Here is a 23,142-nt window from a genome sequence, read left to right as displayed (position 1 = left end):
CACTAGGCCACTCTAAGAAAAGTTGCAGACGTCTGGAAAGATTAAGCATTGATTTAGACTGGAAAGACGGGTCTAGGACGCGTTAACAAGCTACTACCGATAGCGAACAAATCATTCATTTCACACGGTTATAGTTTTTAAGTTTGCTAGAATTTTCTTCACATTAACAAGTAGTCAGTATAGTCTCAGCAATAGCTTGCTTCTCTGTATCTGTTTGGCTCTTTGCACCACACTCCTGTCCGCATGGCTGTGGTATCAGGGCTTCTGCTTCTAATGTTATCGATACTCTATGTGGAAGCAAGAACTAAACTGAACAAATTTGGTGAAATACACTTAGGTTCTCAGTTATCTCCCATCTCTAACATACATCCATGGCTCTCCCCTTCAGGCCATTTTGCGTTTGGCTTCTATTCACAGGGAAATGGATTTGCTGTAGGAATATGGATGATGGGTAAACCTAATAACACGGTCGTCTGGACTGCAAATCGAGATGATGAACCAGTCTCCTTCAATGCTACCATTTGACAAGATAATACAAGAGAAATTCTGAAATGTTTTCTGTCCCTTTTTCACTAAGAGAGAGAAATTCTGAAATGTTTTCTGTCCCCCTTTCACTAAGAGAGTTACAATATATATATACATCAAGAAGTATCAAAACCCTTAATTCTAGCATCTAATAAACATAATCAGATTCTTTAATACTAGGCCTAGACAATAATTGAGATCTTTAGAGAGAATCCAGGGATATACAGCTATGACAGAAATTAAACAAAGAAAGAAGAATATAGTGACAGCTATGAAAGAAATAGAATAAGAAAAGGAGAATATACTGACAGCTACAAAAGAAAGACTAATAGCTATTAAAAAAATGAAATAAAAGAGAATATATTGACATCCCCCCTCAAATTGATGCGGGTAGGTCGAACAACATCAATTTGCGACTGAGAAACTTATGTCGTTGGCGTGTCAAGACTTTTGTAAAGGCATCAGCTATTTGAAGAGCAGTATTGAGATGAGGAAGAGTGATAACACCGCGAGTAAAGGCCTCCCTAATATAATGACAGTCCACCTCTATGTGCTTGGTGCGTTCATGGTAGACCGGATTTGCAGCTATTTGAATAGCACTAGTATTATCACCATGAAGTGGAGTAGGAGCAGTAGGGGGGAACCCAAGTTCAGAAATAAGACCACGTAACCACACAATTTCAGAACAAGCTGCTGACATGGCTCGATACTCAGCCTCTGTAGAAGATTTAGAGACACAATCCTGCTTCTTACACTTCCAAGAGATCAAGGCATCTCCAAGAAAAATGCACCAGCCTGTAATAGATTTTCTAGTATCTGGGCAGCCAGCCCAATCCGCATCACTATAGGAAGTCAAGGTAAGAGTAAAATGTTTGGGAAAAAACAACCCACGAGTAGGGGACCCAATTAAGTATCGAATAAGACGACGAACTGCAGTAAGATGAAGATGTCGAGGTGCCTGCATAAATTTGCTAACTATATGGACAGCATAGGAGATATCAGGCCTTGTAATTGTTAGGTAGATAAGACTACCAACAAGTTGCCGATATAAAAAAGGATTAGGCAAAAGCTCGCCTTCATCTTTTCGGTATTTCACATTCACCTCCATTGGTGTATCAACAGCAGTAGCATTCTTTAAATCAGCAAGCTCAATGAGATCCTGAATATATTTATGTTGATTTAAGAACAAACCATGATCTCTAGAGTGAACTTCCAGCCCCAAAAAATATGTGAGATGTATAAGATCTTTCATTTGAAATGTACTATGTAACATATGTTGAAGCTTGGTGATCAACCCAATGTCATTACCAGTGAGGATAATATCATCAACATAAACTAAGAGAAATACCATACCAGTGGTGGTCTTGTAAAAGAAAAGGGATGAATCATATTGACTTTGTGTGAAGGAGAAGGTGAGAAGAGTGTTGCGAAACTTCTCAAACCAGGCTCTAGGTGCTTGTTTCAACCCATACAAAGAGCGTCTTAGTTTGCAAACTGCATTAGAAGCCTTTATGGACATACCAGGTGGAAGTGTCATATAAATCTCTTCCTTAAGATCCCCATGCAAGAAGGCATTGGTTACATCCATCTGATATAAAGGCCAGGCTTTAGAGGCTGCAATAGCAAGAAGTGTTCTCACCGTAGTCATCTTAGCAACGGGTGCGAAGGTTTCTTCATAGTCGAAGCCATATTGTTGTTTATTGCCAAGAGCAACCAATCGAGCTTTGTATCTATCCAAAGATCCATCAGACTTGAGTTTCACAGTATAAACCCACATGCTCCCAATAGGCTTAACATGTGAAGGACAAGAAATAATGTCCCAAGTATGATTGGCCTTAAGTGCGTGAAGTTCTGCCTCCATGGCTTGTTTCCAGCACTCATGTTTGCTAGCCTGTTTATAACAAGTGGGAATGGAAATAGAAGAGAGAGTAGTAGACATAGCCACAGGAGTGGAAAAACCATACCTTTCAGGAGGTTTGTGAGGTCTAGAGCTTCTACGAAGAGGAGGGGGATCATAGGAAATGGGCAGAATAGGATCAGATGTTGCAGGAAGATGTGAAGGAACCTCGGTGATACTTGGAGAAGGAGCAGCAGCAGGAGTGCGTCTATGATAAACATAACCAGGTTTAAACCTTTGTATTAGTGTTGATGACTTAGAAAAAGATGATAAAACAGATAAAGATGGAAATACAGAAGGCTGTTGGGTGCAAAAGAAAGGCTGATTTTCAAAAAATATAACATTCCTAGAGACACGAGTTCGACGTGCATGTGGATCATAACAAAGAAATCCTTTTTGGGTGACAGCATAGCCTAAAAAAGCACACTTGACGGATTGGGCAGTAAGTTTATTTCTCTCATGTCCAGGAAGGTGAACAAAACAAACACATCCAAAAATATGAAGATTGGAATAATTTGGTGCATGTCCAAACAAACGAACATAAGGAGAATCATTGTTCAAGTGAGGAGATGGTAATCGATTAATTAAATAAACAGCAGTACATAAAGCTTCACACCAAAAATGAGAAGGAACATATGACTCAAGGAGAAGAGTTCGAACAACATCAAGAAGATGACGATTCTTTCTTTCAGCCACACCGTTTTGTTGTGGGGTGAAAGGACAAGAACGTTGTGATATGATCCCATGACTTTGAAGAAAAAATTGAAATGCATTTGACATATATTCACCACCTGAATCAGATTGCAGAATTTTAATTTTGGCAGAAAATTGTGTCTCAACTAAGGCAAGAAGGGCTTTAAACACAGAGAAAACCTCACTTTTAGATCGAAGAAAATATACCCAAGTAAAACGAGTGAAATCGTCTATAAATGTAACAAAATATCTATAATGTTCATGAGAAATGACAGGTGCAATACCCCATACATCAGTATGCACGATTTCAAAAGGTTTGGTGGTGTGAGTTTTATGCAATGGAAAAGGAAGTGTTTTGCTTTTACCAAGTTTGCAAGATGCACAATCAACAATATCATTATGAGAAGAAGTTGAATTTTTATTTCCTAATAAACCAGATTTAAACAAGACTCGAAGTACATGAGAATTAGGATGTCCTAAACGTCTATGCCACACCTGATTATCACAGTGAACAGCATTACATGCAACATAATTTAACATAGGAGAGGGAGATAGAAGCAAGGGAAATAGACGTCCCACTTTAGGTCCCTTCACGATCATCTTCCCGAACACTTGATCCTGCACAAAACAACCAGATTTGGAAAAATGAACATCACAATTGTTGTCAACTAATTGGCCAACAGATATGAGATTAGTGGACAGCTTAGGAGACACAAAGACAGTATTTAGAAGGGCTGAAATATCACCAACAGCTGTGATAGACAAAGGATTACCATCGGCAGTACGAATATGAAGATTACCTTTATATTTTTTAACATTATTTAAAGGTAAGACAGTGTTGGTCATGTGATTAGAAGCAGCAGAATCAAAATACCAAGGCTTAGGAATGGAATTTCGGTTACCTGAAAGGCCTAAAGCAGAAAGGGCAGAAACTATCATTTGTTGGACCATTTCAGGGGTAATAGAGGACTGACCAGGACTAGGAGTATTGGAGGAACCAACCGAGACATTATAGGCGGTTTCAGATTTCTTTGGAGGCCGGATGGAGCAATCTTTGATGATATGCCCTGTTTTCTTACAATAGTTGCAGAATTTTTTGGTACAAGTAGTGGCAATGTGCCCAAATCCTTTGCAGCTATAACACTGAACATTTGACATATTTCTACCTCCTTTAAACCTCCCTTGAGCAGTGTATGCAACAGGGATTGGAGTAGAATTTTGAGCTTTCTGCTCCAAGACAGCTTGTGTAATGATCCGTTGTTCTTCCCTGAGAAGCTCTCCTACACAAATATCCAAGAAAGGAACTGGTTCTCTATTCATCAGGTTGGACCTGATTGCTTCAAATTCCCCTCTTAACTTCATTAAAAATTGATCACGCTTGCTAGTCTCATGTACACTTTGAATAACAATAAGTCCTTCAAGAGGTACACTTGCATACACAATGTCTGTGTACTCAGCCCAAAGATTTACAAAGGAAGAATAAAATTCTTGTATTGACATACTACCTTGATTGAGTTGACCCAACTCAAGTTCCAATTGAAACCTTCGTGCTGTATTGCTTTGGTTGTAAACTTTCTTTAGGTAATCCCACATTTCTCTAGATGATTTGTAAGGCTTGAGATTGAGAAGCATGGAGTGTTCCATACTTCCAAGGATCCAAGACATAATCTGAGCATCCTTCACCTCCCATTTCACATATTTCTCCTTTTCCTGCTCACTGTCAGGTGCAGGAACTGTCCCAGCAATATGACCCCATAATTCCTTTCCCTTGACAAAAATCTGAAACTGGAAAGCCCAGGCAGAATAGTTCTTTCCAGTAAATCGAACAATAAAATGTTCAGATCGTTCCATAGACAAGATTTAACTAGAAACAAAACAAAAAGATCAAGTCCAAGAAAAACAGAATAAAAGAACCAGATAAGGAACTAGACACAAGATGAATTGATTTCAGAATTTTGGCTCTGATACCATGACAAGATAATACAAGAGAAATTCTGAAATGTTTTCTGTCCCTTTTTCACTAAGAGGAGAAATTCTGAAATGTTTTCTGTCCCCCTTTCACTAAGAGAGTTACAATATATATATACATCAAGAAGTATCAAAACCCTTAATTCTAGCATCTAATAAACATAATCAGATTCTTTAATACTAGGCCTAGACAATAATTGAGATCTTTAGAGAGAATCCAGGGATATACAGCTATGACAGAAATTAAACAAAGAAAGAAGAATATAGTGACAGCTATGAAAGAAATAGAATAAGAAAAGGAGAATATACTGACAGCTACAAAAGAAAGACTAATAGCTATTAAAAAAATGAAATAAAAGAGAATATATTGGCACCATTCACTTATCAGAAGAGGGTAAGCTACTTCTTCGAACTGAGCAGGGCAATGAAAATCTTATTGCTAATGTTTCAGAAGTCGCAGCTTCAGCTTCAATGCTCGATTCTGGTAATTTCGTGCTTTACAATGGTTCTTCTGTTATTTGGCAAAGCTTTGATTACCCAACTGACACCATATTAGGAGGTCAGAATCTTACTTCTTCTGATAAATTGGTTTCAAGTGTGTCTAAATTGGTTTCAAGCGTGTCGAGCTCAAATCACTCCAGTGGAAGGTTTTCCCTCGCGATGCAGGAAGATGGAAACCTTGTCGCCTACCCTACAAACAGCGCTGGTGAATCTGTTGATGCTTACTGGGCCAGTAATACTACTGGAGACAACAAGGGGTTGAGTCTCTATCTTAATCACCAGGGATTTCTGTCCATGGATACGGTCTCTAAAAAACCAGTCTGGTTGGCAAGAAGTTCTTATCCCTGTAACAACAAAACAACAATCTTTCGTGCGACGCTTGATGCTGATGGGATTTTCAGGTCGTACTCACACTGCTTAGAGAACGAAACTAGCCGGAGTGTGCATATTGAGTGGTCTGCGTTGAATAATCAATGCAATGTTCATGGCTTCTGTGTTATGTGTGTGGACACAAATGGACGGTGGCAGCCATGGTAGGTGGCAGCCATGTTTGGTGGCAGCCATGGTTGGTGGCAGCCATGGTTGAAATTATAGTCAAATGGTAGGTGCCTAACTTGCCCACCATTGTTGAACAATCATCTCCCTCCTCAGCTATAAATAGAAGATGTATTGATAGCTGAGATAGACCACGAGATAGAGAGAAACACAGAGAGAGAGCTAAGGGTGAGAGTTGAGTTGAGTTGAGAAGTTTTCTCCTCCTCCTTGTTTTGTTGTTTGTATTGCTTTTGAGCTTGATTAATACAAACCAGTAGCTCCGTGGAGTAGGCAAGTTGCCGAACCACGTAAATTTGTGTGTGTTTGAATGTTTGGATCTCCTAACAACTGGTATCAGAGCTTGTTCTTGAAAGTTCTTGAAAAAGAGGGTGTTTGATCCAAACTCAAAAATCAAAGTTCTCAAAACGTGTTTTTGAACATACCACCGTGAAGAGGACGACGAGAGGAATCCACTGGTGAAAACCCGGCGAACATCCGACGTCCTGCATGCCCGCACGCGCCTACGCGCCGTACGCGCGTCACGCGCACAGACGCGCCGTACGCGCGTCACGCGTCTTCCTCGCCAATTCTTGCAAATCGACACTGCCACGTCAGCAGACACGTCAGCCGACAAGCACAGTCAGCAGCCGCGCGCCCCTGCCACGTCAGCCGACCAGCACAGTCAGCAGCCGCGCGCCCCTGCCACGTCAGTCGTCTGACCAGTCAAGCAGTCACGTCATCCCTGCCACGTCATCACCACGTCAGCACTGCCACGTCATCCAAAAAACTCTGCGGGCCTGCCACGTCAGATTCGGTGGACCCCACATTGCCTACGTGTCTGACACGTCATCCTGACACGTCAGCATACCTGGGTTTTGATCCGGTGTGGCGCATCGACTATTCCTCCTGCCACGTGGCTTCATCTGCAGCGTCCAGTTATCCCAAACTTTGATTGCTTAAATCGGAGCCATCCGAAGTCCGATTTGGGTGATCTCAGTGTCGTTTCCAGCATTTTTGGCCATTCCGGACACATCTGTAAGGTCAGATTTTTGAGATTCAAATCCGAGAAAGAGTAAAAATGGCTGATGAAATAAAGGCTGCAGGAATTGAAAAATTTGATGGAACTGATTTTGGATATTGGAAAATGCAAATTGAAGATTATCTATATGGGAAGAAACTTCATCTTCCTCTGTTGGGGAGCAAGCCAGAAAACATGTCAGAAGAAGATTGGCAAATACTTGATAGACAAGTCTTGGGCATTATCCGGCTATCATTGTCAAGAAGAGTTGCTCATAATGTTACAAAAGAGAAATCCACAGCAAGATTGATGGAAGCCTTGTCTGGGATGTATGAGAAGCCATCAGCAAATAACAAAGTGCACTTGATGAAGAAGCTGTTCAACCTGAAGATGACAGAAAGCACCTCTGTTACACAGCATCTTAATAATTTCAACACCATCACAAATCAATTGTCATTCGTTGAAATTGAGTTTGATGATGAGATCCGAGCACTTATTTTGCTAGCTTCACTTCCAAGCAGTTGGGAAGGTATGAGAACAGCCGTAAGCAACTCAGCTGGAAAATCCAAATTAAAGTATGATGATATCCGAGACCTGATTTTAGCTGAAGAAGTACGAAGAAAAGACTCGGGTGAAAGCTCAAGTTCAGGTTCAGCTTTCAACATCAACACTCGAGGAAGGAGACAAGACAGAGGCTTATCCAGAGGCAGATCAAAATCCAGGTACAGAAGCAAAAGCAAGTTTGGACCCAGGAAGCAGGTTGAATGTTGGAATTGTGGCAAACCTGGCCATTTTATGAGGAGTTGCACAAAACCAAAGAAACCTGAAGCTGATTCTGTAAATGCCACTACAAACGAGGTACAAGATGCTTTGATCCTTGCTGTACATAGTCCTATTGATGATTGGGTTCTTGATTCTGGAGCTTCATTTCACTGTACTCCACACCATGAAATGATGCAAAATTACACTGCTGGAAATTATGGGGTAGTCTATCTGGCCGATGGACAACCATTGGAGATTGTGGGTATAGGAGATGTGCAAATCAAGACAATGAATGGATCTACATGGAACTTGCAAAATGTAAGGCATGTTCCTGAACTAAAGAAGAAGTTGATCTCGGTCGGACAACTTGATGATAGTGGCCATTCAATCCTTTTCTCTAGAGGAATGTGGAAGGTATCAAAGGGAGCAATGGTTTTGGCTCGTGGAAAGAAAACCGGCACCCTGTATATGACCACAAGATCAGCAGATATAATTGCCTCTACTGAAGCAGATAATCAGGCACAGCTATGGCATTGCAGACTCGGCCATATGAGTCAAAAGGGGATGAAGATACTTCAGTCAAAGGGAAAGCTGCCAGAATTAAAAAATGTTGATCTAGACATTTGTGAAAGCTGTGTTCTCGGAAAACAGAAGAAGCTCAGTTTCTTAAAGGTTGGCAGGACCTTAAGACCAAGAAAACTAGAACTGGTGCACACAGATTTATGGGGACCAGCTCCAGTAGCATCCCTTGGCGGTTCTCGGTACTATGTCACTTTTATTGATGACTTTAGCAGAAAGGTATGGGTCTACTTTCTGAAAAATAAATCTGATGTGTTTGACACGTTCAAGAAATGGAAGGCTATGGTTGAGACTGAATCAGGCTTGAAGCTAAAATGCTTACGATCTGATAATGGAGGAGAATACATTGATGGAGGTTTCAAGGAGTATTGCGTTGTCAACGGTATCAGAATGGAAAAGACAGTTCCAGGCACACCACAACAGAATGGTATTGCTGAACGGATGAACCGGACCATCAATGAACGAGCTAGAAGCATGAGGTTGCATTCTGGGCTACCTCAAACATTCTGGGCTGATGCAGTTCATACTGCAGTTTACTTGATCAACCGTGGACCATCAGTACCTTTGGAGTTCAGACTGCCCGAGGAAGTCTGGAGAGGAAAAGAAGTACAGCTTGCTCACCTAAAAGTCTTTGGGTGTGTTTCCTATGTGCATGTAGACTCTGATGCTCGCAACAAGCTGGATGCCAAATCAAAGAAATGTTTCTTTATTGGCTATGGAGATGAAGAATTTGGATTTCGGTTCTGGGATGATCAGAACAGGAAGATTATCAGAAGCAGGAACGTGATCTTCAACGAGAAAGTTTTGTACAAAGACAAATCAAGTACAGAACTAGAGATAACTGATTCAGATACGAGTTCACAGAAATCTGAATTCATATAATTAGAAGGGCTTCCTGATGTTACCACTCAAGAGTCCACATAAGATAGTTCAAGCACTTCAGTACCCACCACTTCTACACAAGATAGTGCAGAGCCAAGTGAACCAGCTGTTCGCAGGTCTTCAAGGACTATAAAGCCTCCACAACGGTTCACACTTCTACTGAATTATATCTTGCTGACCGATGGTGGTGAACCATTAACTTATGAAGAATCCTTACAAGATGGAAACTCGAGCAAGTGGGAGTTAGCCATGAAAGACGAGATGGAGTCATTGCTGAAGAACAAGACTTGGGAGTTAACCAAACTGCCTGAAGGAAAGAAGGCCTTGCAAAACAAGTGGGTCTACAGAGTAAAGACCGAGCATGACGGAAGCAAACGGTTCAAAGCAAGACTTGTTGTAAAAGGGTTTCAGCAAAAGAAGGGGATCGACTATTCTGAGATATTTTCTCCAGTTGTGAAGCTTACAACAATCAGAGTTGTTCTGGGGATAGTAGCTGCAGAAAATTTACATCTTGAACAATTAGATGTAAAAACAGCATTTCTTCATGGAGAATTGGAGGAAGAAATTTACATGCAACAACCAGAGGGGTTTGCAATACCAGGAAAGGAGAGTCAAGTTTGCAAACTAAAGAAGAGCCTATATGGTTTGAAGCAAGCTCCAAGACAGTGGTACAAGAAGTTTGATAACTTCATGTGTAGTACGGGATACACAAAATGTCAGGCTGATCATTGTTGCTATGTCAAACATTTTGGCAACTCCTATATCATTCTACTGCTATATGTGGATGATATGTTAATTGCAGGTTCCAGCATGGAAGAGATTGACAAGCTAAAGCAACAGTTGTCAAAACAGTTTGAAATGAAGGATCTGGGAGCTGCTAAACAAATACTTGGCATGAGAATCATCAGAGACAAAGACAAAGGCATACTAAAGCTTTCACAGGCAGAGTATGTCAAGAAGGTTCTCAGCAGGTTTAGTATGGATAATGCTAAGCCAGTATGTACACCTCTGGGGAATCATTTCAAACTCAGTAGAGACCAGTCACCAAAAACTGAGCTAGAACGTGGATACATGGACCAGATTCCATACGCCTCAGCTATCGGCTCTTTGATGTATGCCATGGTCTGTACTAGACCAGATATTGCCCATGCAGTGGGAGTTGTAAGCCGATATATGAGCAATCCTGGAAAGCAGCATTGGGAGGCAGTGAAATGGATCATGAGGTACTTAAAAGGCTCATCGGAGACATGTCTTATTTTCACAGCTGGCGGTTTGAAACTTGAAGGCTTTGTAGATGCTGATCTAGCAGGAGATGTTGATAGCAGAAAGAGTACTACAGGTTATATATACACTCTAGGAGGCACTGCTGTTTCTTGGTGTTCTACCTTGCAAAAGATAGTTGCTCTTTCAACGACAGAAGCTGAATATGTCGCAATTTCAGAATCTGCAAAAGAGATAGTATGGCTACAAAGTTTCCTGCAAGAATTGGGCAAGATGCATGGAAAAGGTACTTTGTATAGTGACAGTCAGAGTGCAATCTTCCTTGCCAAGAATCCAGCATTTCACTCCAGAACAAAGCACATACAGATCAAATATCACTTCATCAGGCAATTGCTCGACGATGAACAACTGTTACTTGAAAAGATCTGTGGAAGCAAGAATCCAGCCGACATGTTAACCAAAGGAGTTACTCTCGATAAACTGAAGCTGTGTAAAGCTTCAGTGGGTCTTGAAGATTAAAAGACAGACCTAACACCATTTGTGTCCAAGTGGGAGATTGTTATGTGTGTGGACACAAATGGACGGTGGCAGCCATGGTAGGTGGCAGCCATGGTTGAAATTATAGTCAAATGGTAGGTGCCTAACTTGCCCACCATTGTTGAACAATCATCTCCCTCCTCAGCTATAAATAGAAGATGTATTGATAGCTGAGATAGACCACGAGATAGAGAGAAACACAGAGAGAGAGCTAAGGGTGAGAGTTGAGTTGAGTTGAGAAGTTTTCTCCTCCTCCTTGTTTTGTTGTTTGTATTGCTTTTGAGCTTGATTAATACAAACCAGTAGCTCCGTGGAGTAGGCAAGTTGCCGAACCACGTAAATTTGTGTGTGTTTGAATGTTTGGATCTCCTAACAGCATATTGAGTGGTCTGCGTTGAATAATCAATGCAATGTTCATGGCTTCTGTGATTTCAACAGTTATTGCTCTGGCATGGGCACTAATTTTGACTGTTCCTGTTATCCTGGATTTGCTTTCAATGACCCCAGTGAGAAATTCAGTGGATGCTACAAGAATGTCACTGAAAGTTTTTGCACAGGCACCAAAGAAGGGAAAATGTACGATGTCAAAGCCGTAGAGAATATATTGTTCGAGCGATATCCTTATTCTGTCTTGCATGTGAGGAAGGAAAATTGTGGTTTGTGTTGCCTGGAAGATTGTCTCTGTGATGTTGCTCTATATATGAATGAGAAGTGTGAAAAGTATACTGCACCAATTCGATATGGTTTAAAAGATATAAACATATCATCTATAGCCTTCTTCAAAGTGAAAGCAGCATCTCCTGCTGCACCTCCAATGAGCCCGACAATCATCATAGAAAGCAAGAAAAGTTTGCTTGTGTTTCTTGCTATAGCATTCGGCTCTGTTACTTTCTTGTGTTTTGTCATTGCAATCTCTACTTTCTGCGTGTACAGGGATCGAGCTTATCTTTACGAAAAGCTGTCAGGAATCATAAGCTTGGCTGGAGAGTTCACTCTGCGGTCATTTTCTTATAGTGAGCTTGAGAAAGCTACAAGTGGTTTCAGGGAAGAGCTGGGCAGGGGTTCTATTGGTGCAGTTTACAGAGGGACAATACCTGGGGGTGACAGAACTGTTGCTGTTAAGAGACTTGAGAAAGTTTTAGATGAAGGGGAAAAAAAGTTTCGAGCCGAAATCACAGTTATTGGACAAACTTATCACAGGAACTTGGTTCGGTTGCTTGGTTTTTGTGTGGAGGGCTCTCGGAGGGTTCTCGTCTACGAGTACTTGAGAAACGGCACCCTTGCAGATCTTTTATTCCAGTCTGAGAGGCGCCCCATTTGGAAAGAAAGAGTGAGGATTGCTCTAGATATAGCTAGAGGAATACTCTATCTACATGAAGAGTGTCAAGCCTGCATCATCCATTGCAATATAACCCCTCAAAACATTCTCATGGATGATTCTTGGATAGCCAAAATCTCCGATTTCGGATTATCAAAGCTATTATATCCAGACGAAATAAGAAGCTCGATGGCACTCTCATAGAGTAGAGGGCACATGGCACCTGAATGGCAGAATAACGCCTTGATGTCGGTAAAAGCTGATATCTACAGCTTCGGAGTTGTACTTCTAGAGATCATCTGTTGCAGAAGCAGTGTAAAAGTAGACGTCTCAACACCAGATGAAATGAATCTTCCCAGTTGGGCATATCAATGCTTTGCAGCTGGACAGTTGGATAAGCTTGTGAAGGATGAAGATATAGAATTCGAGTCCCTGGAAAGAATGGTGAAGATTGGACTGGTGTGCGTTCAGCATGATCCAGCTTCACGTCCTTGTATCAAGAATGTGATCTTGATGCTTGAAGGGTCCGATGACATTCCAGCTCCACCAGTCATAGCTCCATTCTGCATCACCGCCTAGTCTCCAAATAATTTGCCTCATGTTTTATGCATAATCTGTACGTAATATGTAACCATGTATTTGCGTGTTAAATGGTCGTGGATTTGAAGTGATTTGTGAGGTGTTTTTATCTGCTTCTGCTTCCGATTTGACCTGTGATGTACCAAAAATATGTTTAAAGAGACGGCAAAAAATAGAAATTTAAAGCTTTAACTATAAGAAATATTACTTTTCAAAATGTTTTTTTTATTTTTAAATATATTAAAATAATTTTTTTATACCAACATATTAAAACAATTTAAAAATACAAAAAATAATTTTAAACTAAAAAAACCTTCAAAATTTTTAAAAAATATGATCCAATCAGACTAACAAATACTATCAAAAAAGGTTTGATGAGAAAAAAGAATTGCACGTATAAATACTAAATTCTCAATTTTATTCTTTAAAAAAAAATATAAAACTGTAAATTTAAAATTCATTCCTTTATTTTTCATATATATATAGAGAGAGAATATAAATTATAATTTGAAAGTGTGGTTGAAATTATTTTTTAAAATGTATTTTATTTTAAAATATTTTAAAATAATATTTTTTATTTTTTAAAAGTTATTTTTAATACTGAGAAGAAAAGTTTACATGGGCTGAAACCGCCCCCCTAGCTTGGGCTTTGGATGGGACATAGGCTGCACCCTATCTAGGAAAGCTTAGGCTTGGAAGCTGGGGTGCAGTAAGCCTATGGAACAAATGGACTGTTTTTACACAGTCCCTAATACAATTAAGGGTTTGTTTTCCATCAGCCTATATATATATATATACACACACGTGTATGTATAAAATCTCCCATCTATTAAAATCAAGTCAAATCTTAAAAACTAATTTTAAATAATAAATTAACATAAAACATTAATTTTAAATAAAAATTAAAATTCACATATCTTTCTATTTGGTTCATAAAATTGTTTAATTCGGATATATGAAGTTATATCGAAATGATTAAATTTCTCTCTTTATTTAGTTTTTATATTTTTTATTTTTTATTTTCAAATTTTAAATCATAAAATTAACTCAAGCAAGATCAATGGCCTGTATAAATAATAGGATTGTACATTGAAATTATGAAATATTTAATAAAAATATTTTGATAAGGAAAATCTTAAATACATTTTATATTTTATCATCCTCGTTTGGGAAAAGACACGAAATAAATTCAAAAATAAATACAAACAGATTGATCTCTTTACAACAAAACATGTTTATATTTATTGAAAATATTCTACGATAATTATGAATTAAATATTTATATCTAATATAAAAACAAACTAAATTACCCTAAATGAATATGTGGTTTAATTTTAACTTTGTAAGATTCTACTTTTAATATTCCATTAAAAATAATAATAACCAGTAAAAAGAATACACCAAAAAAAAATCTATATTTGAAGTATTTTTTTTTAATCTTCAATATTTGGTTTAAGATTTTATACTCTATAATATATAGTTTCTTAAATAATATATCTAGGATTTAACTTTCCAAAAAATGATTTATATTGACTTAATAATAAAATAGAACTATAATGGTGAAATTCTCTTTCCAATTAAATAGCCATTAATTATCGACTTAATTAGTCTTTGATCGAAATTTTATTTGAATCATGAAATGTTTTATGATATATTCTTAATACTCATTAATTAGATAGAACGGCATTTGCATGCATTATTTATCCCAGAGATGTAAAATAAACTAAGACAATGTATTTTGTTAGAGAATGTCGTGGATGGAGGTTTTCAAACATGATGCCTTATCCCTCGGAAAATCAAAGGTTAATTTTCTTTTTTCTTTTTTCTTTTTAATTTTTATTTGAAACTTAGATGCCATTGTTAATATTAATTTGTATAGTTGTCTCACCAGAACTCAACATTACTCTAAATCACTAAATTATTATGTCAATCCTTTCACATCAAGTTAATTTATGTAAATTATTTTTATTAAAATTATATTTTTAAAAAATAAAAATAAAAATCCGTGTTTCTTAGTTGACTGAGAAGTGCTACACTAGTTGATTCAATAATATTTAATATTTAACTAAGTTAATTTTTTATTTCATTCCACTTAAGTTGTAATTTTTAAATTAACTTTAAAGTCAAGTTGTTTAATAATCTATTAATTTATGTAAATCAAAATAAATTTACCTATCCAAATATTTTAAAATAAATTATATGTCAAATACTAGGAAATTTGAGGAAATACATGGCTAGTAATGATGCAATATATTATTTCATATTCATATGATTTAAATGTCACTCTAATATAAAAATGAGGAATTTATGTATTAATCTTCTACGATTTATTTTATTCCAATTTAATTATCACATATTGGATATAAAAAAAGAAAAATATAAAAATAACGAGTTTTTATTATTAAATTTAGCTGTCTAATGGTTAGATATGATACAAAACAAAAATGTAAATCTTGTAAGATAACATTGAAAAAACATATATAAGTGAAAAATACAAATCTGAAACTTATAAATTATTTTAAAACAATAAATTAACATAAAAATTCAATTATAAATATTTTTTTTTCTTTTTTCTTTAGGGACCATCGATCCTTTTATTTCAGAACGGGAACCAAAAGCTAGAATGCAAGACGCTCGTCTTGTGCTTTTCCAACCTGTTTGGCACACAGGATGTAAAGATTTGAACGATTGCATGCAGGCCCTGCTGGGGATTCAACCTGCAAGTCAGGTCACCATCACAGCAAGGAGTGCTCTGTTCTTTCGCTGCCCTTCGTAGCCTTGTCGTCGTTGCATATCATCTCCCAAATTCTCATTGTAGATTGTAAGGAGGATGACTTTGTCTTTGCATTGAGCAAACAAGGAGGAAATGAATTGCTGATGCTATTTCTAATGGAAGATGTTAAGTATACTCACTAGGTTTATGCTGGTATTGCATGAGCTTACAATAATTTTATAAAAAGTAAGATAAAATAATTATTAAATCTAATTTTTAATAAGTTTTGAAACTCAAAAAACACAAAAAAAAAAGAGTATAACTTGAGTTAACTAGATTTAATTTATTAAACTTATGATTCAAATCATGAAATAAAAATAACTTTATAAAAAATAAATTAAAATAAATTATAAAACTTAATACTTAATTAATTTTATATTAAAAATTAAAATTAAAAAAATTAAAAAATATTTGAACTTATTTTGTTTTTGTGAGGAAAAATATAATAAAATCTTCTTTTTTTAGTTTTTTTTTTTTGTTAATAATCATGAACATAGGATGTCATGCCTCTTTGATCTAAACGAATGCAGGCCATGCTGTCGATTCAAATTCCTAGATTCACCAGTGAGTCGGGTCACCATCATAGCAAAGAGTGCTTTGATCTTTCATGGCCATTTGTAGCTTGTCTTCATTGCATGTCATCTCCCAATTTCTCATGATGGTGACATTGTCTTTGCATCGAGCAAACGACGTTGAAGTAAACTGCACCGTAGTTTTTAAATCTGATCCGGAATACTAAGCGTTTATCTGGTTAAACCAGAATTAATCTAAATTTTAAATAATTAAAAAATGTTATTTTTAAAAGATATTAAAAAATTCTTAATTAGACTCATCGGGTTACAAGTTAATCTCATATTTTAACCATGTAAATTCTCTTCTTATTTTTATTAAAAATCAGTCTAAAAATCCCAATCATCAATGTAAAGTATCAATAACTGGTGACTTTTGTTTGGGGCTACCTCATGGAAATCCTCAAGCTATAGAATCAATCTTGCAACTTATTTTTTTTAATCATAATTAGAACTCTAACATGTCAATTTGTATTTAATTAGATGTTTTTATTAATAAAAGTGATCGATAATCATGAAAAGTTCATGAAAAATCTATTTTTCTAAGCCATTGAATCTTCAATTAAATTGAGACTTGTCAATTAAACTGTTTTTTAAATGGATATTAGATCAAAAATGATAAATAAAATTATTAGGATTTAACATATTTATTTTATTTAACTTAAAAAAAATAAAAACAAAAAAGAAATTAAAGGCTATTGCTCTTATTTAATTGGTCTTGATGGGATCGGGTTAACTAAGCCCAAATTATTATAGCTAATGATCAAAATATTATAAACTAATAAAAAAATTATTTTTTATTTTAATCTTCTTAATTATTATATTTTTTTATAAGAATGTTTACTAAAAAATATTTGTAGTTTATACAAAATATAAATCAAGTGCGTAATAAAAATAAAACGCAAATAACAAGAATCATTATTTGTGGTTTAAAATTGACCAGGTGGAAAAATACTAAGAATAGCTGGAAAATACCACTAATTGAATACCTAGTTTTTAAATTTTTCTAATTTTAATTGAATTTATCCTAAATTAGATTTGTCTTTTCAATTATATCCCTAATTAAAGCAATTTAGATTTTCATATTTAACCACTTAGTGTAAATTCATCTTGGTTCTTTGAAGTATTCAACTTGATCCATTTAACTTTTAATTTTAATTTTTTTCTTTAAATAAATCTCTAATTAAGCTTTTATTTTGTCCACGTGTCTCAATCTCATCATTGGCTCTTGAGTTTTTCTAATCTTAGCCCAATAGAATTTAGACTAAGTTCTTCTCCTTTAATTTCTCTTCAACTGAATCTTCGTTTATAACCCAAATGGTCCCAACTTAGTTTTTTTTTACCATGATACTTGATTATTGGTCTAATTTCAATCCAATTATATTTTTAATTTTTAATTTTTTAATATATTTTTGTATTGTTTAACTCTTTATGATTATTTCTAAATAAAAATGATAAGAAATAATTAAAATTAACTAAATTTACTGAAAAGATATTTCTTTTAGATTTTATGTTTTTATTTGAAGTATATGAAACAAGTAAAAAACAAACGAGATTTAACTTGTATACGCTAAAGACACATCTACCATATTTACATCATCCTCAAAAGTGTTTAGTTTACCCCTTATGAAATAAAAGATTAAAATTTTAATCTAAGGCTTTGATTTCTCTTCCATTACCTTAATTATAAAAATAACATTCAATCATCTAAATATGATAGATATCAATATGATAGATATCGATTTAACATGACATGTTCTAATTAAATAATTATTTTTTGAATAATTATTTTATATGATAAATAATAAATAATATATAAATATTATTAAACCTAACTCAAAACTCGATCCAAATCTAAACCCCTCTTCCTCCCTTCCTCTCTCTCTCTTTATATATATATATATTATTAAACCTAACTCAAAACTTGATCCAAATCTAACCCCCCCTTTTCTCTCTCTATATATATATATATAAAATGAATACACATATAAATTTTCTTAGAAGAATGAAGTATAAATATTTAAATTCTTTACTTGTTGAGTAATTAATAGAATATAGATATAGGTATTATCATCCTACTTAATTAGCACAACTGTCCCATGGAATTTAGGGAAGTTTGAAAGAAAGGAAAGAAGAAGTAAGCACATAAGACACTGGGGAGACAAAAAGGGAAGATTTGATTGCATAAACAAAATTAGATTCCTAACCCATGAGCAAAGATATGAATAATATCTTTGTAAACCCAATTACAAAGTACTAATCTTAGCAAAATACAGAGAATACCATGATCTTATGGCTTCCCATAACATAAAGTTTGGTAAAAGGACATAGTCAATATTGACTATCCACTTCATTCACAACTTGACCGACCAATTATTATCTTCTCAAGTACAAAAGCAGCAAAATCCCAGCAAACTTCACCCATATAAAGCTTGTTTTGCACTTGAGTGAAGAAGGTGCTGACGACCGGACGGATCTGCAAAAACCCTCCAGAAAGGTGTCTGACATTAGAATGTTAATGTTTGATTCCTTGTCTTGGTATATATGTTCCCTTTCACACTATTCTTTTTTCTTTTAAAGAAGAAAAGAAAACCAAGTGTGTGAAAGGAGAACAAGTATATCCTATTTAGAAAGAAAAACAGAAGAGCATACCCAGGTGAAGCAAAGTTACATTTTCCATGACCTGCACAATAAAATGGGGTTGATTAGTCGTATGGTAAGAGCATACTTGGCTATTCGAGCAGACTTGAGTCGAGAGATATAATTAAATATCCTTCGTGTATTGCTTTCTCACTCACATCCGAATCCCACAAAAAATACGAGTAAATATATGTTTGATATTATAGTAAATCTGTAGTTCCAACAGGATATTTCATGTTGAATTGAATTCTGTAATCCCACAAAGTTGATATTTCATGCATAAATCTGTAGTTCCTACAGGAATTGAATTCTAATCCTACTCTTCTCTACATCATGAGAAGCAAGAATAGCAGAAAATTAGAAGAGTAAAAGAAGAGAGAATGTTAAGCCAGGTGTTTTCTTACTGGGATCAATGTTGGTTACAGAGGCAGTTCCTCCAAAATTGCAAGCTATATCAGAATTCCCATTTTGTTGGTAATAGTTGTTGAAAGCATAGGAGGCATGATACACAAGTGTGTCAGGATCGAAACACGCTCCACCCTGTTGGATTGGTTTACAATCTGCCATGCCTAGACCACAGGCCCAGTCTAACGCGTTCTGTAAATCAATTTGAGAGACACCAGGGAGGGCTACACACCATGAGGTTCCACCAAGAAAAGTTGTGTTTCCCTCTGGAGGTGACAATGTTGTGACTGGGATAGCAGCCTCTGCTTTCTCTTGCGTTATAGTCTCCATTGTCAGGACTAAATGTTTGGACAGAGAAAATCAAAGGGACAAAAAAATAATTAAAAAGGGATGATCTCAGAAACATCAATGATGCAATTCAAGATTTCTATCAGTAATCCTGAAGGGAATGAAATCTAAGACACACAGTACAAATTCTTCACATCAACCTCCTACGTTCATAAAAATTTAATAAATTCTTCTAAACGTCGACCCTAAAATCCAAACCTAAAACATCAAAGAAATGAGCATGTCTCCTTAACCACAGGACCAGCCGTTTGAGATTTATCGATTGGATCATAACCAGGCCAACAGAGAGGGGGGGAAGGGCAAGAAGAAGGAAACAAAGCTGCTGTAATATGCTCTTTACTTATTAATTGTTCTTGTACCATAAGCAGCCTCGCAAATAGGTTCCTGCAGCATCAACTAAGACACGCTTAGGAAGTAAAGTGTTCCTGCACACTCTTTTTTGTTTGATGTCTCCCCTGTGGTTCTCAAGAAAGTGTGTTTCCTTGGTAGCTGGTATCTTGAAACACATAAAACTAGATTAAAAATGTTTAAATGGGCTTGGGATATGGGAAATCTAGAAAAACCAAAAGGCAAAAACACAGAGTTAGCTAGGGACATTGCTTGAAACTGTTAGTTTGGATAAACAGTCAAAATGCGGACAGACACCATCACCATCCTCTAAGCATTCTGGTAATCAGGCTCTAGAGAAAGAAATCTTGAAGCTAACCTGGGCCACCAGCCAAAAAGAGGAAAATTATACTATAACAGTACATTTTTATCAAGTTAATACCAAAGACAGAGGATACTAGCTAATCCAACCTACATCATGGAAGCCATGATGAAATTCAACAGTAGCCCAGCAAGCCAAACCCATAACAAGAACTAACCAGAAACAAGCAAAACCAAGGCAAAAACTATAAAACAAGGAAGAAAACATACCTACATAAAAATGCAGCAACAAGAGACATGGCAAAAACAGTACTTTGTTTCTCATCGTAAATTCTTCGAAGCCTTAATGAGAACACTACTAAGTCTCAACAAACACACACACACACACTCGCAAGGTACCTGAGTGTTAATGAGAGTGATATTAATACTGATAAAGGAAATCTTGTTAGCATTGCCAAGAGAGTGAAGGGAATCCAGCAGTTTCTTCAAGGGAAATTATGTTCTTTCCCTTTTTTGGGCTTTAACACAAGTAGCGTGATGCAAGAAATGGTTCAGCGTCTAAAGTACTTGCCTGCCTTTGACAGGCCATATGAGGCTTGTACAGGCATGAAATGCTAGTCTGAAATTCAGGCTTTCACATCCATTTAATTTCCCCCCTAAGGTTTGGGAGGCTTTTCAATTCCTTCCCTAAACCTTAGTTTTGTATCAATTAGCTCCCTAAAAGTTTCCCGAAAGTTTTAATTCTTTGCAGGTATTTAGGAGTTTGGTGGCTTTTACTTTAGGGTTCATTCACTTGAAAAAATATCAAATCAATATATTTTTTAGTGATTTTTTAATGATTTTAATATGTTGTGTCAAAAATAAATAAAAATTATTTAAATATTTTTTTCAAGTAAAATATTTTTTTTAAATTATCTTATACCACAGTACCAAACACCCACTTCATCAATTAAACTAACAGCATTCTTAATGAAACGTTTATCCTTCAATCATATCAAAATTCATAAAACTTAACCATCTAGGTGGTGGTCAAGTGGTAAGAACTTGGGATCAAGGGGTTTGCTCCCTCTGTGGTCTCAGGTTCGAGTCCTTGGTTGCTCATATGATGGCCACTGGAGGCTTACATGGTCGTTAACTTCAGGGCCCGTGGGATTAGTCGTGGTGCGCGCAAGCTGGCCCAGACACCCACGTTAATCTAAAAAAAAAAATTCATAAAACTTGTTACACCAATCTAAACCTATTATACACCACATTTGATCTAAAAATTGACACAAGTAGCAAATAAGAAATCAAATGAATTAATTTTACTTTTTTACAAATTTATTGAATGAGCAATACTGATTAGGATAATTGTCCTAAAATTAAAATTAAAATTCAATTACAAAACAATTCATTTATAATTTGGAAAAATAGTATAGTATGTAAATATATTTAATTATAATTATCTTATAGGGAGACAATTGAAAGAAAAAAGTGTAGGGGGGAATTCAGGAACTCTGGAAACCTTAGGGGGCAAAATAAAATATAAATATAGCATGATTCTTTAAAGGTGAGTCACAGTCCAGCAACAAAAAGCATTTTAAGGCCAGTCTTTCCGAGTTACAACGACATGTCCTTTGTGAGTTCAAGTTATCACGGATTCTTTCCATTTCTCACAACGCTATTTCGGTCACATCCTCACGCTGGGCTTAGGCAGTGCACTAAGGCTTATTTTCTACTTCAAACGGACCTAAGCAACTTTTTTAAGAACAACATTTCTTTAAGAATTTTTTAGCTACCCCATGTATGCCTCTAAAAAAATTATATTAATTTAATACATATTATTTTATATGAAATATAACTTCAAATATCATCTTAATTTAATTTATAAAAGTGAACTGATTCTTTAGTATTTTTCTTCAAAAAAAAATTATAGATTATAAATATCTTATGAATCCTTTAAACTTTAGTTTTATAATTTTTATTATTTATTGCATGTATATTTTTAAAGTTTTTCTCTTTATAATATCATTGCACTCTTTTTCTTTCACTACAACAATTCTTATTTAAGCAATTAAGAGTTTTATATCTACCATAAAGGATTTTATACAGGTTCTTAACCTACTAGACAGCTTAGCTTACTATATATTATCTACTAATCATCTTGGTTTTTTATGTGAGGTTGTCAGTCATATTGACTAGAAAGAATGAATCAGATTTCTAAATGATTAATTGATTATTCAAAACATAAATTTTATTATTAAGCTACTTTGATTTTTTAGTATATCATTGTTTAGTGTAGTTTGTAGAAAACTAGTCTAAAACCATTTGTTTCTTTCCAAGCTTTGCTTTTAAGATTTATTGGTCATTTAATGATACATTTAAGCCAGAACATGTGATGAATTTTCACTTAACCACAATATCATTGCCATTTGCTACTCCCTGCGCTTATATATAATTACATTACAAAAAAAAAAAAGGCTAAGTAGAATGATTACTTGGAGATTATTTTACCTCCACACTCATTAAGTACTTTCAGGAGTTGCTAACACCATTGCGATACGCATATATATAATCAATATTCTAAAAACACTTTCTTTAGCTACCATGAGATGAAACTCAGTTATCAATTCTTTTGTTCCACTCCAAACTTTTTAAGCTTTCTAAAGCTCAACAAATTAACTCAAGAAGCATTATCTTTAATAGAAAGTAAGTTTATTTTGAAAATAAAATAATTGAATCCCTACCATACAATTCTTATCAGTA

At 35.7% G+C, this 23,142-nt stretch overlaps 1 protein-coding gene, 1 long non-coding RNA gene and 1 pseudogene across 2 annotated transcripts; 1 reads left to right on the top strand and 2 right to left on the bottom strand.

Annotated features, from left to right (window-relative positions):
- Positions 1–136: 136 nt before the first annotated feature.
- Positions 137–13,138, top strand: LOC105109820 (G-type lectin S-receptor-like serine/threonine-protein kinase RLK1; annotated as a pseudogene).
- Positions 5,057–5,233, bottom strand: LOC105109814 (uncharacterized). The gene is made up of 2 exons (XR_839332.1): positions 5,158–5,233; positions 5,057–5,116 (listed from the first exon to the last, which is right to left on the bottom strand). It is a non-coding gene; the product is annotated as an uncharacterized LOC105109814 (long non-coding RNA).
- Positions 13,139–18,515: 5,377 nt separating the features above from the next.
- On the bottom strand, positions 18,516–20,961 carry LOC105109813 (major pollen allergen Ole e 10-like). The gene is made up of 4 exons (XM_011004645.1): positions 20,668–20,961; positions 19,401–19,739; positions 19,009–19,039; positions 18,516–18,832 (listed from the first exon to the last, which is right to left on the bottom strand). Exons 1-4 carry the CDS (start codon positions 20,720–20,722, stop codon positions 18,733–18,735), a joined length of 525 nt encoding a protein of 174 aa, XP_011002947.1. The 5' UTR covers positions 20,723–20,961; the 3' UTR covers positions 18,516–18,732.
- Between the last annotated feature and the right edge of the window lie 2,181 nt (positions 20,962–23,142).

The sequence above is a fragment of the Populus euphratica genome, unplaced genomic scaffold (assembly GCF_000495115.2).
Source record: "Populus euphratica unplaced genomic scaffold, PopEup_1.0 scaffold231.1, whole genome shotgun sequence".
Classification (NCBI taxonomy): Eukaryota; Viridiplantae; Streptophyta; class Magnoliopsida; order Malpighiales; family Salicaceae; genus Populus; species Populus euphratica.
The sequence above is the reverse complement of the archived record's forward strand: the minus strand, read 5'-3'. Positions and strand labels throughout refer to the sequence as shown.

What these genes read in the sequence shown, in the direction of transcription:
- LOC105109813 (XM_011004645.1), bottom strand. Translation starts at nt 20,722, where the DNA reads ATGAGAAACAAAGTACTGTTTTTGCCATGTCTCTTGTTGCTGCATTTT. An exon ending in TGTAACCAACATTGATCCCA is followed by an intron (nt 19,040 to 19,400) that starts GTAAGAAAACAC and finishes TTTATTGTGCAG; the next exon opens with GTCATGGAAAATGTAACTTT. An exon ending in TGTAACTTTGCTTCACCTGG is followed by an intron (nt 18,833 to 19,008) that starts GTATGCTCTTCT and finishes GGGTTTTTGCAG; the next exon opens with ATCCGTCCGGTCGTCAGCAC.